Here is a 19,036-nt window from a genome sequence, read left to right on the forward strand (position 1 = left end):
CCATTCAATTATGGCTGATGGGCATTTCAATGCCACCTACTCGCACTCTCCCCGTATCACTTACTTCCTTGTGAGATTCAGAATTTATCAATCTCTGCTGTGAAGACATTTAATGTTCCGACCTCCACTGTGCTCCGTGGCAATGAATTTAACCTTGCACAATGAAGAAATGCCTTTGGGCTTGTTGGAACGATAGAGAAGGTCAAACCCCCAGGGTTGTTTGGTCTCAATAAGCAAAGACTGTACAGAACCGAACTGATTTAGTAACTGCGTATGTACACAATTGTTTCTATGAATAAAGTATAGTTTTGCAATAAAGAAAGAAAATCAATCTGAGATTTTTACAGGGGCAGTGAGGGAGCATCAGGATTAAAAAAAATGGAAAGTGATATAGTTTGCTCCACATAGTCACCAATGGAGCAGCTTGAGGACTCATCACTTTAAACAAATGTGACCAAAGTATTTTGAATACTTCTATAGTGTTGTCAATTCAAACCATTATGTCACAAACTTCAGCGAAGTGAAAGTCATCCATTGAACTCTGCTTTAGCTAGTTCAGAGACTAATGTTTCAATTGTGAATTTCAAAAAATGCACCTCAGATTACTGAAACTGCTGTGCAATTAGTTCTGCACTTTTCCCTTAGCCCTTCATATTTCAAGTATGCATATTTACAAAGGGAAGTTAGTGCGCTTTCGTATTTGGGGCGTGTTAGAGACAAATGTGAGTTCATAGACTCTATATACTGTGGAAGCACGCCATTCGGTCTATCGAGCCCACACTGACCTCCAAACAGCTTCTCATCCAGACCCACCCGTCTACCCTATTCACGTGACCTTGCATTTCCCATGTCTAATTCACCTAGCCTGGACACTATGGGAAATTAAGCACAGCCAATTCACCCAACCTGCACATCTTTGGATTGTGGGTCAAAACCGGAACACCGCGCAGAAACCCATGCAGGCACGGAGGGAAGATGCAAGCTCCACACAGACAGTCACCCGAAGGCGGAATTGTGCTGTGACACAGCAGTACTAATCAGTGAGCCACCGTGCCACCCTGTTATATTGTCATCTGTCATTTGAATCTGACATCATTTTTACTATGCTTAGTAAGAGAAACCATTCATTTATTTTTGAATGGAAATCATCCTTGACCTACTTCTTTTTTTAAGTAGTTGTTACAACTGGGGCTGGTTAGCTCAGTTGCATATATCTGTAGAGTATCGTTCAGAATTACATCAACAGCACTGGGTTTGATCATTGTTCCGGCTGAGTTGGACTCTGAACTTGCCTCATTGCCCTGCATCATATTAAAATTACAGCAGAATTGAGAGTGCTGCCTATACAAGTAGTACAAGTGCTGCAACTGGTGCTTTCATGGTGGTATACTGTAAGAGATCTATATTTGAAAAGTACTTACCAAAGCCTGTTTAATCCCCGAAGCAAATGAAAGAAATACTTTGTTAGTTTCACTGATGGCAGTTGCAAGTAAATTATCAAAGTAAACGTCAATGATTTTCTTTAATAATAGGTATAAATAAACTTGCAATATAGTTAGCAACTGCAATGATATGCGAGTGTTATTATGTGATCAGCGTCACTATGTATTAGTTATTCAACAGACATGAAAATGTAACAAACCATTATTCATACAGAGTTTCTATTTTCACCTGAGCCTGGGTGGAGGCAAAATGAAGGTCAAGTAAACTAGCATCCCAGGGCACATGCCCCCACCACCCCGTCCCTCCAGTTGCTAGTTACTGAAAGATACTGTCCATACCCTAGCAACAGATCATGCTTCAGCAAATCTGATTTGATAAACTGAGGTAATATACTTCTAAAACGTGAGCACTTCAAAACCCGGGAAACAAGACTACATTTTCCTTCCGCTTATAAATCACTTGACCTGAATTTCATTTGCCATCTAAACACAGACAAACTATCTTTATCTCAAATGAAACATGATTGTTGAGCAAATTCAAGATAGCACTTACCAAATCTCGAACAATAGGCATCGTCTTCTTTCGACGCAGGTCTGGCATACTGTCAATGCCGTATAGCTCACTTCCAGGCCTATAACATTTCATACAATTCAGCAATGAGCATCATATAGCATAACTTAGAAAGCTACAATATAATTTTCACAATATTTGAGTTCTAGGTCCTATCATCTTCATTCTTCATAGCATTTAGTAGAATCTGCTAGGCATCAACATATGTGTGTTGCAGAAAACAAAATAGGCTGGAGAGCACAGTGGATCAGACAGCATTCATGGAGAGAAAACAGGCTAATGTTTCAAGTTTAGATGACTCTTCATCAGAGTTGACGTTACGTGTGGAGGGGTCACTTATGCAATAGAGAGGCAGGAGGTATTGTTGGAGTGCTGGGGGAGAAAGGATGTTGACAGTTCAGATTAAATAACTGGAATGTGAGAATGGCTGAACAAGGTGTGCCTAACTACCAGATTGGAAAGAACGGATGGTTCGCACTGGGGTTGGGGGAGGGGAGAGAAGGTGACAGAGAATGTAACAAGCAAAGCTAAAAGAAAGGGAAAGAATAGGTTCACAATCTGAAGGTGCTGAATTCAATATTAAGCCCAGAAGGTTGTAAAGTGCTTCATGTGAAAATGGGATGTAGCTCCTCCAGGTTTCACTGCGATTCGCTGGAGCATTGCAGCATGCCAAGGACAGACAAGCGGGCATGCGAGCAGGACGCTTTGTTAAAATATCAGCTACAGGAAGATCAGCGTCAGGCTTGCTCACAGGCCGGTGGTGCTCCGCAAAGCGGTCACCCAGTCTGCATTTGGTTTCTCCAATGTGCAGTAGGCCACATTGGGTGCAGCAAACACAATACACAAGACTGGAGATGGTACAAGTGAAATGCTGCTTCACCTGGAAAGGCTGTTTAGACCCTTGGATGGTGAGCAGGGAGGAGGGGAAGGAGCAGGTGTTGCACCTTCTGTGGTTACATGGGAAGGTGCCGCGGGAAGGAGAGTGGTGTTGGTGGTCAAGGAATGGAGTAGGGTGCCCCAGAGGGAACAATCCCTGCAAAATGCAGATGGGGAAGATCTATTTGGTGGTGGCATTCTGCTGGAGTTGGCTGAAATGGTGGACAATGATCCTTTGAACATGGAGGCTGGTGGGATAATAGGTGAGGACAAGGGGGACCTGATCACTCTATTGTGACTGATGGGGCGGGGCAAGGGTGGAAGCATGGGTGGTAGGTCAGATGCGGTTGAGGGCCCTGTCAACCACAGTGGGCCAGAAATCACGGTTATGGAAGAAGGATGCTATATTCGTACTGCTGTTGTAGAAGGTGGCATCATCCAAATAGATACAACGTGGGTGAATGAACTGGGAGAATGGGAGTGAATTCTTGCAGGACATAGGTGGGAAGAGCTATCCTGAAGGCAGCTATGAGAGTTAATGGCTTTGTAGTGGATGGCAGTGGACAGAGGTCAAGGAAAGGAAGGGAAGTGTCAGAAATGGATGCAAGGTATAGACAGGAGGTAACTGGAGGCAAAATGGTCAAAGTTTTCAAGGTCCAGGCAGGAGCATGAATCAGTAGTTGATAAACTGAAGAAAGGGGCAGGAAAATTGACATTTCAGGCAAACATCCTTCATCAAGAATGAAGGCAGGGAGCCTCCAGGGTGGAGAGATAAATTGGGGGGGGGCTGGGGAGAAGGTAGCCAAGAATACTATAGGTGGATGGAGGTGGGGATGAAGGTGATAGGTCAGAGGGGAGGGTGGAGTGGATAGGTAGGAAAGAAGACTGACAGGTAGGAAAGGTCATGAGGATGGTGCTAAGCTGGATGGTTGGAGCTAGGGTAAGGTGGGGGGAAGGGAAATGAGGAAACTGGTGAAGTCCACATTGATGCCCTGGGGTTGAAGTGTTCCGAGGCGGAAGATGAGGCGTTCTTCCTCCAGGCATTGGGTAGTGAGGGAGTGGCAGTGAAGGAGGCCCAGGACCTACATGTCCTCGGGAGAGTGGGAGGGGGAGTTGAAATGTTGGGCCATGGGGTGGTGGGATTGATTGGTGTGGGTGCCCCAGAGAGTGGTCTGGACAAGTGGAGATAGCATGGAGTCAAGGTAGGAGGAAATGAGCTCAGTGGGCAGGAACAGGCTGATACGATGGGCTTCCCGGGACAGGCTGGTTTGTGAATTTTGGGAAGGAGTAGAAGTGGGCTGTCCGGGGTTGGGAGACTATAAAGTTGAAGGCAGCGGTGTTGGGGGGTGGGGGCTGTTGGTGGATGGCAATTTCCAGAGGTAATGAGGTCAGTGACAGTCCTGGAAACAATGGTTTGATGTTCAGGTGTGGAGTCATGGTCCAGGGGGAAGTAGGAAGAAGTGTCCAACTACTGAAAACAAAAAATGCTGGAGAACACAGTGGGTCAGGCGTGGGGAGTTATATATGTGTACTAGGTACATTGTATTATCAAAGGGTGGTTCAGCAACCATTGCCTGCTGCTCTCTTTTTTGCCGTTTTCCACCCTTTTGTAATTTCCTAATCTGAAGACATTTGAGGGCTTTGAGTGGCTGCATTGAGGGCTTTGAGTGGCAGGAATTCTACAGAATCTTGTTCACAGCATTCATACATAAACCGTCAATGTGCCCTTTTATCAGGAATAGACTTCCAGCAGCGTTCGTTAGATCACTCTGACCATTTCCCCACTGTGGATCATTGAGCACAGATACAGTGCTCATCATCATCCATGCAGAGTGGTAGAGATGAAAACTTGAATAGAACCGATGGTTATGTTTTACATAAATGTTCATTATTGACAATCCATTTAGCTAACTATGATTTTAATGAATTTTGAATGGTTTTAGGGAGTTAGGTGAGAAGCAAAATTAGATGAAAAGAATCCAGATCTGCCTTTTGGGGTCTGCGCCTCTCTGATACAAATCAATGACTCAGAATAAGATGTTCCTGGGCTACGTGACTTGATTAATGTTTGGATAAAACGCTCATCTTTTTTCTCTTTCAAACACAGAACTGGCAATTAAGAACACACTTTTGTGGAAAAGCTAAGTTTCCAGCCATTCTCTTCATGGGTCAGACTGTAGTTGAAATGGCAGCGTATTCTAAGGGAAGTACCTTCAAGTGAAAGCATTAAACTACATTTCCACGCATAAAAAGCATCTCTTCACACAAACCCCAAAAGACAAATCGAGGTCTTTTCATGTGTCTTTTTTGTTTCTTATCTATCTCCCTGAAATCCATTCAAATGACGGTAAGTGCAAAATTCACACTTATGCAGAAAGGATTCTTCAATAGTGAATCTTTATGCACAACAAAGCCATCAGTTCTATTCACGGTTCCACATCCTCCTCCACCATTCACGTCCATCTTTCTGCTTGGATGGTTCTTCTTCGCATTGATCATGATCTGTCTGAAGAACTACTTCCTTTTATAGTCCCTTGAATATAATAATTAGTTTGACCTTACATCCCCATGTTCCATCCCTACCATTTACCATCACGGTGTGGAACTTCCTTGATGTTTTTTCTGCATCCATTACCATAACTTGTGGAGATTTTAGGTTTGTGTATAAGTACTGAATGGACTCACAAACTCCAACATTCGCCTGTACCTGTGTTTTGGTTTTTGCCGCTGTTTACCTATTATTTACTTAGCTAAGCTACTTAACTCTGTGATCTGCCTGTGTTGTTTGCAAGACAAAGTTTTCACTGTGCCTCGGTACACATGACAATAAATTCAATTCAATTCAATTAAAATTAGATCATAAACTCACTTCAAGCAAAGTTATTGTGACAGTGAAAGACCAGCACCAAGGACATTTCTGGATCAAATATTTTTATGTTACCTAATACAGAGGAACCTTGATTATCCGAATATCGGATTAGCCAAAGGAGATCTCGAGGTCCCGATAGAAACATTACATCAAAGATGTGTTTCCAACACTGATTGCGTCTTTTGTTTACAATGATTAAAAATGATCTCGGCTTACTGAAATGCTGCCAAGAACAGTCCTGGACATCGATGGGAGCCCAGGGACCGTCTCCAAATGACTGACTGCCTGCACTCTCTCTCTCCAAACATTTTCCCTGGAGTTCTACACAGGGGTGTACCCTAAACCCCCCTTCCCCAGACAAACTCTCCAAAATTGTCCTGTACAGGGCAAAGGTGGAACTTAACAAAAAGTTGCATTAAAAAGTGTGTGTGTGTGTGTATGTATGTATGTGTGTGTGTGTGTGTGTGTGTATGTATATGTGTGTGTGTGTGTATGTATATGTGTGTGTGTGTGTATGTATATGTGTGTGTGTGTGTATATATGTGTGTGTGTGTGTGTGTGTGTGTGTCACCCTCCCAAAGGCAGCAGCATCTTGGTGGTGTCTCATCCGGCTGTCCCGGAGAGGGGGTGGGGGGAGGCACACGGGGGCGTGGTTGGTGGGGCAGATGGGGGTAGGGTGGGGTGGGGTTGGGCGTGGGCAGGGGCGTGGGCAGGGAAGACGGAGTGTGGGGGTGGAGTCAGATGGGGGAGCAGTGCGGCGGGGGCTTTCGCGCGGTGTGCTGCTTCCTAAGCGCTTGAACGGGGTGTGGACTTAGCAAGTGCTCGCTGTGTCAATCCCATTGAACTGATGGGGGGGCGGGGGTGGGGGGACGGTGGAGTGCGGTGAAGGCGGGAGGCTTCAGCACCGCTGCAGGTCCCTTACACACAAGTGGGTGTGTGCTCAGAAACAAACCCTGAGACAGAGAGAGGGAGCAAGGCAGGCAGAGTGAGGAAAAAGGAAACTTCAGAAAACTCAGAGCCCCAGAGGAGAGGTATTGAATCAGTTAACCGAATAATCAATTATCCGAACAAAATACTGCCCGCCCATTTCATTCAGACAATCGATGTTCCTCTGTATCTTGTATATCTCTGGAATACTGCTTCTTAGATCTGCAACCGACAGGGTACCCTTCATTGTTCAGTATTTCCCAGGGGCTGAAAAATTACGCCATGTTGTTCGTGACCTGCAACACATTATCAATGAAGATGAGCACCTCACCAAGACCTTCCCCACACCTCCACTACTTGCCTTTAAACAACTGCCAAACCTCAAACAGATCATTGTTCGTAGCAAACTGCCCGGCTCTCAGGACAACTCCAAACAACCCTGTCACGGTAGGCGCTGCAAGACGTGGCAGAGTGTGGACATAGATACCACTATTACGCGTGGGAACACCTCCCACCTTGTACATGGCAGGTACTCATGTGACTCAGCCAACGTTGTCTATCTTATACATTGCAGACAAGGATGCCCTGAGGCATGGTACATTGGGGAAACATGGCAAAGGCTACAACAATGGATGAATGGGCACTGCACAACAATCAACAGACAGGAGGGTTCCCTCCCAGTTGGGGAACACTTCAGTGGTCCGGGACATTCAGCCTCGGACCTTCAGGTGACCATCCTCCAAGGCGGACTTCGAGACAGGCAGCAGCGAAAAGTGGCCGAGCAGAGGCTGATAGCTAAGTTCAGTACCCATAGGGAGGGCCTCAACCGGGACCTTGGGTCACATTACAGGTGACAACCATTGCACTATACACACACACACACACAGACACACACAGACACACACACACAGGCACTCCTATACACATACACAGACGCGCACACAGACACCCGCACACATCCTTACAGACACACACTCACACATGCACCCCCCTCACAGATTTAAGACACTCTACACTCACATACACTTTCTCTCACACCACAATCCCCAACCCCGACTGACTGACTGACACACACACACACAAATATATTTTGTGGGGTGAATTTGTACTTTCAGGGTTACATTGTACTTTGCTCAAAAACTGCATGAAGTCATGTAAAACTCTGTTATCTCACTTTTGAGATTAGAATCAATCTAAACATCATGGCATAGACAGGGGGCTAACACCTTCAACATATTGTCTAGCTATCACCATTGTTAACAGCTAACCTGAGAATGCAACTTTTTAAAAAAATGTTTTGTGAATTATACATGAAAGAAGTGAAACTATCATGGTATTCGAACAGATGAAAGACTTAACAGACAATCAATTTTTCAATGCATAATTTCAGTTACATCACACTGTAAATTTTTGCTATAAATTCTGTGTGCTAGGATTGAGCCCTCCACTATCACCTTATGAAGGAACGACGCTCCGAAAGCTAGTGTGCTTCCAATTAAACCTGTTGGACTATAACCTGGTGTTGTGTGATTTTTAGCTTCTTAGGCAAGTACTTTCCAGCTGAGAAGTCTAATTGTCTCCAGCGTTCCCTCATAAACTCAGTGAACAACTCCAAAACCTTTTCTTCTGCATAGTGATTCTTCACACTTGCCAGTACTTGGTTTCCCGGTTTTGTGGTGATCAGATTGGACACCACTGCTTTCTCAAATTAGCCTTTTTGCAAGTCCTTCCACCACACCAATGGCAGGCTGTAATATGTGAAAGACCCCTGTTCAGCAATGCTTAATGCATTGACAATTAAAGCTTCCTTTGTGGATAGTGTGCTGATTAAAATATTCTGCTAATTTCAACTGTCAAAATCTTGGGATGTTTCTTGAAAGATCTACAGACTTCACAAGCCTTGTTCAATACAACCATCCTTTTTCCAACAACAGTTGACAACCACACAATGTTTTCTCAGTGAGCTGTCAGCGTCAAAGAACATTCAAAAATTTCAAACACTCGAAAATAAAATCGATTTGGATTGAAATTATAAAGTTTTCTGAAAAGTTTGATTCAAAGTTAAATACATTTTCCATTCCTCTCGCCAGAGAGGAGCACATTGCATTGAGCACACAGCTTTGAGAAGATTTCACATTTCCCAAGCTGCAGGCAGTCACTGACTCTGTTTATATTGCTCTACTGGTGGTGCATATTAACTGTGAAAGCTATTGCAACCAAAATGGATTGTATTCTTGCAATGTCTAGCTGGTGTAGGAGTGTATGCAGAGAATCATGATGGCCAATGACAGTGTCATTGGCAAGTGACAGTGGCAAGAGGAAATGTGCAAACTCCTCAGCTGCAGTCACTGAAGATGAAATCAAACCTAGGTCCCTGGAGCTGTGAGGCAACATTGCTAACCACTGAGCCACCCAAAGTAAATGCTACAAGTTTCAACTTGTCCAGCTCTTTCAAGGCAAACTGCCTGGGCTACGTTACCAGTGACTTTGAGCAGTGGGATTCAAATCTATGACACTCTAGAGACTGGAGCTTAAATCCAGCAGCTTAAACCATTTGGCCACAATAAGTACTGCAGCCATTGAAATACATATTTGATGTTGGCTGCGTGGTGCAATGATTTATGTAAGCACACAGCACAGTGTTTGTGTGTTGCATGCGTCAGAAGAAATGCACACCCTGTAATCTGCAACACGGCCAACTTTGGGTCTTCATTAAGGCGGTGCTGGAAAAACACAGCAGGTCAGGCAGCATCCGAGGGGCAGGAAAATCAATGTTTCAGACAAAAGCCCTTCATCAGGAATTCCTGAATCATCAATTTCCCTGCTCCTCGGATACTGCCTGACCTGCTATGCTTTCCCAGCACTATTCTCATCTTGACTCTAATCTCCAGCATCTGCAGTACCCACTTTTGCCAACTTTGGGTTTGTCCAGTTATATGGGATTAGAAGCAGGAGTGGGTGATTCCACCCCATTTAGCCTGCTCCACCATTCAACTGAATCTTGGCTCCACTGACCTGCTTTTGCTCCATAACCATGATGCCCATAATCAATAAAAATCAATCCAGCTTTTGTCCTGTAGATCTTAATTGACCCAATATCCACAGCTTTCTTGAAGACAATAATTCCAGATTTCCATGACCCGCACAACTTCCCTTATGAAAGGGCCTACTTTAAGTTGAAGATTGTGCTACCTTTGTCTATGATTACCCCGCACGGGGAAATATTTCTTAATTTAAACACTTCTTAATTTAAAACATGATTAGATCAGGCCACATCTGTGCAATCTTTAAGCACAGACAAGCAACATCTATATAACATGCGATTATAATTTAACTCTTTAAGCCCTGGAATTATCCTGGTGAAATTTTGCTGTCTGCCTTTCAAAGTCAATAAATCTTTCCTGAGGTTTGGCACTGAACTGGATGAGATGCTTCAAAAGGGTCTTTCCAAGTCTCTCCACAAGTGAAGGATCAGCTCTTATCTGCTGAATTTCCATTAGCTTTTCCAACTGCTTTCTGGAACAATGCCCTAGCCAATTGTGATTTGTGCATACAGACACCTAAATCATTTTGATCTTTCACAGGTCCTATTCTCCATCTGTTAAGAAGATTTGCCTACTTGTATTCCTTCGATGTACAACTTCACTCCAAACCACTTTGAATTCCATTTGCTCATTCAGTTATTTTGATCTCACAGCCTTGCTCATTACCATTGTTCAGAAATTCAATAAGTATAAATATCGATGTTGCAACTTCTCCAGTCCAGGAGATAGGTTTGGAACCCAATCATTCTTTAATTTCAGAATTTTCTGGATCATTGAAAGACATTAGAAAGCTGAAATAACTTTACGAAGGCCAGTATCACCAAACCATTTTTTATTTACATGTGCATAATACCTGGACGCTGACCCAGCTAGTACAGAGTCGGCTCCTAGAGTAAGTCCATTGATATCTGTCAACCAGGACTGGCTGATTGGAGCTGTTAACCCAGTCCAATCAGGGAACTCATTCTCAATGAGATCCACCGAGCTGACATCATTCCAATCACTACATCCCTCCCTCTCTAAGTCCGAGGACATCGGCCCGTTCTTTATCCTATAGTTTCTCCTGGGATGTTTTTGCACCAGTGCCTCTGACTCTGTCTGGGTTACTGGCAGCATGTTCTGGACCATAGTCCACCTATAATGCCTGGAGTGTCTTGGCTGAAACCCATCTTCTTCAGGCAGTAACAGTGTCGAGGCTGTGACATCTGCCATGTCCACCTTGTCCCTCAGAGGTTTCTTTGACACCAGGTGGAAGGGGAGAACCCACAGGTTCTGACAGCCTTACCCGATGTTCTGAGGGGCCGGGTATGTTTGCTGCTGCCCAGTTTGTGAGGTTGCAGCTTTCATGTGATCCATGGACTGCCTCACCTACCCGACCTTTGTACATCACAGGGCCTGACCTCGTAGCGACCATGTCTCTTACCTATTCAGGCCATTCCTGTGGTTTTGATACCAAACTTCATCCCATGAAGTAAACTGTCTCTCTCGCTTGGAGGTGTATTGTGGCCGACACTGGTGTTCCTGATGCCATTTCACCCTCCCCACTCCCCTCCGCTCTGCTCCCCAACCCCCTCCCCCAGGTCCAGGAAGATCAGATTTAATCTGGTAACAGAGTTTTCTCCTCATTACCAATTCCACTGGTGCTCTCCCTGTAATTGTGTCAGGGACGGTCCTATCATTAATTAGGAACTGGGACGGTTTGGTATCTAGTGGAGCTGTAAGTTGTTTCTTTAAGCTTACCTTCAAAGTTTGGATTCCTCTTTCAGTCGGACTGTTGCATAAAGGACAATATGGAGTTGTCCTTATATGACAAATGCCACTTGACCTGAGGAAATACTCAAATTCCTGGCTGGTAAATGATGGCCCATTGTCTGTGACCAATACCTCTATTATCCCTGTGCTTGATGAATGAACTCTGTGTGCATCCAACCCCTCAGAATGGGCATTCACAATGCATAAAAACATAGAACCCATGAAAGGGACAGCATGATGTGTAAGCGAGTCCAGGATTTACTGGCCATTCCCACAAATGTGGAGGAGCTGTGGTGGTAAATGTTTTGATCTTGTTGGCACTCTGGGCACTGCCCCACCAACGCAGCTATGTCTGCATCCAATCCTGATCACCAGACATAACTCCATGCCAACATGTTCATTTTATAAGCCCCTGGATGACCCCGGTAGAGTTCAGCCAGTATCTGGCGGTGACCTTTGCTCGGGACAATCTCTCTTGCTCCCCCTAATAAAGTGTCATCCTCTACGGTAATCTGGTTTCATCAGGTCCAGAAAGGTTTCAGTTCTGGTCGTGATGGCCTTTTTGTCCTCCCCATCACCACCAGCTGTTTCAGTTTTGTCAAGGATGAATATTTTTGTGTCCCCAGTTTGACACTGTCAGCAGTGACCAGAAGGGTGTCCAGAAAGTTTAAAACCTGAACCAGGGGTGCATCTGCCAGCGGGAGGCAGCTAAAGCATCCACATTCGTCACTTGGCCTCTCGAACAATGTTCAAGCTTGTAATTGTACACACTTGGAATGAGAGCCCACTGCTGAATCTGACCTGAAGCTATGGGCAGCATGGCCCTGTCCTCTTTAAGTAGCCCTAGCAGCATTTGTGGTCTGTTACTATTACAAATGGATATTGGTGGAACATTCTCACACCAAAGATGACCACCAAACCTTCCTTCTCCATCAGCCGAAGTCCGGGAAGCATATGTCACTGGGTGTTCCTCTCTACTGGGCCACTGGTGAGTCAACACTAACCCAATACCATTCAGGGAGGCATCGCAAGCACCGCATCTTGCTCAGGATCGGAATGTGCCAACACCTTAGACAACAATGGTTATTTCTTCACTTCCCTATAAGCTACATCTTAGCTACAAGACCATTTCCAAAGCTGACCATTTTTCAACAGCAAATGGAAGAGCTCCAGAATGGAGGCCAGTAGGAATTTTCCATAATAGTTCTCCAAGGAAAGGCCAAAGGTCCAGTACATAGTGGGAGCTCCAGCACCTTTGATCACCCTCACTTTATCTTCCAATGGGTGCAACCTGGTCTTGTCAACTTTGTTGCCAAAGTAGTTCAGTTGGGGTGCCTGGAACACACATTTTTCCCTTCTGAGATGTACACTCGCTTTGGAGAAATGTTTAAGCACTATGTCCAAGTCCGTAAAATGCTCTTTACTGATCCTCCCAGTTATTAGCACATCGTCCAGATAAACAGCAATCTGGGGTAGACTTTCTCCAACATCCGCTGGAAAATGGCACAGACTAACGATACCCTGAAAGGCTGTCTCATATATTGATACAAACCCTTACGGGGATTAATTGCAGCATTTGTTTGGGAATCCACATCTGCAATTGCAGGCACCCATGGCTCATATCCAGCTTTGTGAGGGACAGCTCCCTGCCAACTTTGCGTATTAATCCTCAACGTGAGGGACTGGGTATTTATCCAGCTGCGAGAAGCAGTTCGGCCATTTGTTTGAAATCAGTACAAAAACAAACCGACCTGTCAGGCTTCACCATTGGTATGACTGGTGCTGCCCATTCCACAACCTGGACTGGTTTGATGATTCCTTTGTTTTCTAGTCTCCTGATTGCTGTCTCTACTTTTGTCCCTAAGGCAATTGGCACTGGGTAATCGTGCAGCATTACGGAATTGTTTCTTGGTCAACATGAAAGTGGACTTGGCTCCTTTGATGGGCTGTAGACCTTCCTGAAAAACTTCCAGGTATTTAATTCGGACTTCGCTCAGGCAGCCATCTTCTAATCAAAAAATGTTGAGGTGAATCTTTCTCAACCAATTTCACCCCATCAAACTTGGACCTGAGTATTTTACGAGGAGAAAGTGAGGACTGCAGATGCTGGAGATCAGGGCTGAAAATGTGTTGCTGGAAAAGCGCAGCAGGTCAGGCAGCATCCAAGGAACAGGAGAATCGATGTTTCGGGCATAAGCCTGAAGAAGGGCTTATGTCCGAAACGTCGATTCTCCTGTTCGTTGGATGCTACCTGACCTGCTGCGCTTTTCCAGCAACACATTTTCAGCCCTGAGTATTTTACTACAATCAATGGTAACTGAAGCAGCTGTTTCTCAGAGACCTGGACTAAAGTTGTCCCTTAATCTATAAAAGTTCCTCAGTGTAGGTTCTCAGTCTAGCCGAGGTCTTACACAAACCTAAGGATGGAGTCCAGAATGAAATTTGTTGAATGCTGGTTCTGCAATCACTGATATTACTGCACCAGTATCAATTTCCATTAGAAACGGGTGACCATGTAACCAGACACTTATTTTGATTGGTTCTAATTTTCATGGTGCCAAGCAATTTAACTGTTCCAAACCAGATGTAGGTGGTCTTCCCAGGGCCTGAACTCTCCTGGGTATTAGCCTCTGAATTCTGTCACTCAATTCAGGCCCGATGAGATTCTTCTGCTGACTCGAATCCGCATACCGGCAGCACTTACAATGGCTTGCCATCCTGGATCCACAAGAAAATTTTAACCTTTGGCTGAGGCTTGGCTTTGTTTTGGGGTTTTGCTGTGGACTGACCAAGAGTCCCTCTGTTCAGGGTGTGTCCTGAGTGAGGCTATGCGATTGCCTTCACTCAAGTGGTATTCCCCAAACTCAGTCAGCCTGTCGAGGGTGTCCACTTCCTTCAGAGTACCCTGCACCTCATATGCTCCATTTGTTGCACTTTCCAATGACAAAGCCAGGTGTGGTGACTGTTTGAAGTCCAGTTGGTAGGTGCTTTGGCACAGTTACACTCGGAATGTGTGGTACACGAAAGCACAGCAGATCAGGCAGCATCCGAGGAGCAGGAGAGTCGATGATTCGGGCATAAGCCCTTCAGCATAGTTATATCATTAATCTCACATACCAAACGGTGCCTCAGCATCTCACTCAGGGTTAAACCAAATTCTATGCCTCTACTAGTTGTCTTAACCTTGGAAAAAAGTTCTGATACAGATTGTCCAGGTTTTTGAACTGTCAAATAAAGGCAATAGTATCTCAGCATTAAGAGGCGGCATGAGGTTGTAATATTCTTTAACTAAATCCGTCAACACTTGAAAGATTTTATTGTCTGGTGCCTCAGGGAAAGTTAGCTTCCTAATACCCAACAAAGCTGTGGGTCCACAAGCTGTCAGGATAATTATTCGTTGCTTTTCTCATCTGTCCCAATGTCATTTGAGTGTGAAAAAATAACAAATTCTTTCCACAAACTGGGCCCAGAGGATCGAACAAGTCAAGCTTCCCAAATAGCGACATGATGCCAGAAATGCTTGCCCTAACTTAAAGACAACTGTTGCGAGTGAATCTCTGCATTGGCATGTTTTTCTCTCAACATAACTGAAATAAACCCATGAAGACTGGTATCCTGTCACCAAGCCACCCTTTATTTACACGTACGTAGTACCTGACACTCACCAAGCTAGCACAGAGCAGGCTCCAAGAGCGAGCAAATCCCCTGACATGCCTGTTTATATCTGTCAGCCAGGGCTCCCTGATTGGACCAGGTTAATAGCCCCAATCAGGAGCCCCTCTTCTCTAAGATCGACTGTGCTGACATCGTTTACAATCACTACAGAAACCTAGCCCCAAGTCCATGAACTGGAAAACACTGTAGACTTAAATAATTACAAGAAACATAAAAGCAATGTAAAACATTATAAAGCAGGAATAAAAAAAAATGTTTTATGCATCAAAATGTGATATTTTGTTTCTACTCCCAAAGCAATGTAACTTAAATGGTACCAAGTGTTGTTTAATACAGTTCAAATAATTTCCAGACAATGAACATTGACATACAATAGATTTCCACACTGGAAAGGTTACAATATCATTGTAGGGTCACACATTTCGACTGTAACTACGCAAAAGCACCCACTAGCTGAAGCCCAACTGCACTTCACACAGGCACCACACTGGCTTTGACATTGGAAAGTGCAGCAAGTGGAGCATATGAGGTGCAGGGTACTCCGAAGGAAGTGGACACCCTCGACAGGCTGACTGAGTTTGGGGAACACCACTTGAGTGAAGGCAATCGCAAAGCCTCACTCAGGACACACCCTGAACAGAGGGACTCCAGGTCAGTCAACAGCAAAAAATACAGTTGGCAATAAATATAAATCAATTCCAATATGAAATTGACTGCTGTATGTTATAAATTTTATAATACTGAAGATTTTCATAACTAAGTTGCCGCCCACACAATCACACTGGCCAAAAGGAACTAATAAACACAATGGTTTTCACAATCCAGCATTTGGAAAAATGGTAAAATGTTGTTAAGTCCCTGCGCTCCCAAACGAATGCAGCATTGGCTTCAAAATGATTGGTCAAAGACAAAAATCTTTTGTGGTCCAGAGCAGCAAATATAACAAAACCAGAAATTGGTGGAAAAGGTTTAGCAACATCTGTGGAGAGAAATCAGAATTAATGTTTCAGGTCAAGTGACCCTTCCTCAGAACTGACGGTAGCTGGGAAAATGGGGGCTGTTATGCAGAAGATAGGATGGGGGCGCGGGGAAATCAGCAAACAATAAGTGGGGATAGAGTCCAAGGGGAGAGAAGAACAGTTGGACAGACAAAGTAGTGGGTAACAATTAGCCGAGGTGAACGCGTAGTTACAAATCAGGGACTAATGAGGAACACCTCACTTTTAATTAAAAGTCGCCAATGCCCTTGTTTGCATGACATTTAGAGTCGTAGAGAGGTACAACACAGAAACAGACACTTCGGTCCAATTCATCCATGCCGACCACATATCCTAACCTAATCTAATTCCATTTGCCAGCACTTGGCCCATATCCCTCTAAACCCTTCCTATTCATGTACCCATTCAGATGGCTTTTAAATGCTGTAATTGTACTGGCCTCCACCACTTCCTCTGGCAGCTCATTCCATACACGTACCATCCTCTGCGTGAAAAAGCTGCCCCTTAGTTCTCTTTTATATCTTGCCCCTCTCACCCTAAACCTATGCCCTCTAGTTCTGGACTCCTCCACCCAAGGAACAAACCTTGTCTATTAAATCCATCCATTCCCCTCATGATTTTATAAACCTCTATAAGGTCACCCCTCAGCCTCTGACACTCCAGGAAAAACAGCCCCAGTCTATTCTGCCTCTCCATGTAGCTCAAACCCTCCAACCCTGGCAGCATCTCAGTAAATCTTTTCTGAACCCTTTCAAGTTTCACAACATCCTTCCAATAGGAAGGAGATCAGAACTGCACACAGTATTCCAACAGTGGTCTAACCAATGTCCTGTACAGCTGCAACATGATCTCCCAACTCCTGTACTCAATACTCGAACCAATAAAGGAAAGCATACCAAACGCCTTCTTCACTGTCCTATCTACCTCCGACTTCACTTCCAACGAACAATGAATCTGCACTCCAAGGTGTCTTTGTTCTGCACACTCCCCAGGACCCCACGACTAAGTTCTGCTCTGATTTGCTTTTCCAAAATGCAGCACCTTCCATTTATCTCAATTAACTCCATTTGCCACTCCTCAGCCCATTGGCCCATTGATCAAGATCCCGTTGTACTCTGAGGTAACCTTCTTCACCGTACACTACACCTCCAATTTTGGTGCCACCTGCAAACTTACTAACTATACCTCTTATGTTCGCATGCAAATCATTTATGTAAATGATGAAAATTAGTTGACCCCCAGCACCGATCCTGTGGGACACCACTGGTCACAGGCCTCCAGTCTTAAAAGATAACCTTCCACCACCACCACCACCACCCCCTGTCTTCTACCATGAAGCTAGTTCTTCATCCAAACGGCTAGTTCTCCCTGTATTCCATGAGATCTAACCTTTCTAAACAGTCTCCCATGGGGAACCTTGTTGAATGCTTTACTGAAGTCCATGTGGATCATGTCCACTGCTCTGCCCTCATCAATCCTCTTTGTTGCTTCTTCAGAAACCTCAATCAAGTACATGAGACACAAATGCCCACACACAAAGCCATGCTGACTATCTCTAGTCAGTCCTTGCCTTTCCAAATACATGTAAATCCTGTCCCTCAGGATTCCCTCCAACAACTTGCCTACCACCAATGTCAGACTCACCAGTCTATAGTCCCCTGGCTTGTCCTTACCACCCTTCTTGAATAGTGATACCACATGAGATTCCTGATGAAGGGCTTTTGCCCAAAATGTCAATTTTCCTGCTCCTTGGATGCTGCCTGACTTGCTGTGCTTTTCCAGCACTTTAATCTGGACTCTGATCTCCAGCATCTGCAGTCCTCACTTTTGCCTCGGAGATACTGAGTGGGCCTGCTCCACAAAGAGTGAGAATGGGATGACATGGAAGGAGTGATGGCTCTGGGGAGTGAATGGAGAAGCTTCATAAAGGCCTTGTGTAAATTGAACAAGGACTTCTGATCCCACCATTTGCACATAACGATTTCTGAGCTCCGAGTCCCAGGACCCCGGCTGATCTGGAGCAGCAGCATCTGGTGATGAGCATCGGATCAACGAAAGGAGGAAGAGATCGGGGTTGAGGGTGATGAGGGAGAGGTTGGCGTCATTATAGCCGAGTGGGCGATTGTGAATTAAAAAACAACAAGAACGAGCCACTGTAGTTATGATTTGGAAGTGCCGATGTTGGACTGGGGTGTATAAAGTTCAAAATCACACAACACCAGGTTATAGCCCAACAGGTTTATTTGGAAGCACTAGCCTTTGAAGGGCTGCTCCTTCATCAGGTCTTTACCAATCTATAATTTCAATTACATCACTCTGTAAACTTTGGCTATAAATACTTAACCAATGATCTTGTACTCCACAACTACCTGATGAAAGAGCAGCGCTCCGAAAGCTAGTGCTTCCAAATAAACCTGCTGGACTATAACCTGGTGTTGTGTGATTTTTATCTTACTGTAGTTATATTATTCAATTTAAAAAGAGATCCAAGATTGTGCTGGAAGATGGCAACACTTTGTGATTAGCAGACAAAACAATACTTTTCACTGTATTTTGGCACGTGACAATAAATCTAACCTAATCTAGTCCTCTGCCAGTACTATTTCTGCTATCTCCCTATGACAAAAAAAACAGTATTTTCTTAAGTACTCTAACTTTTATAAGAAAATAATAGCTTCTTGTAATTTTCCTCATTCCTGCAAGTTTTAGGGAAGATTGAATTATCCCTTAAGAACAATGTGTGCTGCAGATTCATCACCTTTCAGCAAAAATCACAATCGATCAATTCTATTTGTCTGCATGCAAAAATGTATCCTGTTCAATTGTACGATATGTATGCTGAAAGAATATCTGGGTCATTGATGTCAACTTGCTATATTGTG

At 44.4% G+C, this 19,036-nt stretch overlaps 1 protein-coding gene across 6 annotated transcripts in view; it reads right to left on the bottom strand.

Moving 5' to 3' along the window:
- Positions 1-19,036, bottom strand: part of unc13c (unc-13 homolog C (C. elegans)) — a 582,280-nt gene that overhangs the window by 256,398 nt on the left and 306,846 nt on the right. For all 6 annotated transcript variants that reach the window (XM_087981434.1, XM_087981433.1, XM_087981432.1 and 3 more), the window contains one exon: positions 1,996-2,074. In XM_087981434.1, the coding sequence (XP_087837560.1) occupies positions 1,996-2,074 (79 nt within the window). The remainder of the gene's footprint in view (positions 1-1,995; positions 2,075-19,036) is intronic.

The sequence above is a fragment of the Chiloscyllium plagiosum genome, unplaced genomic scaffold, assembly GCF_037043375.1.
Source record: "Chiloscyllium plagiosum isolate Xiang-an unplaced genomic scaffold, Cpla_swu_hap1 HiC_scaffold_39, whole genome shotgun sequence".
Classification (NCBI taxonomy): Eukaryota; Metazoa; Chordata; class Chondrichthyes; order Orectolobiformes; family Hemiscylliidae; genus Chiloscyllium; species Chiloscyllium plagiosum.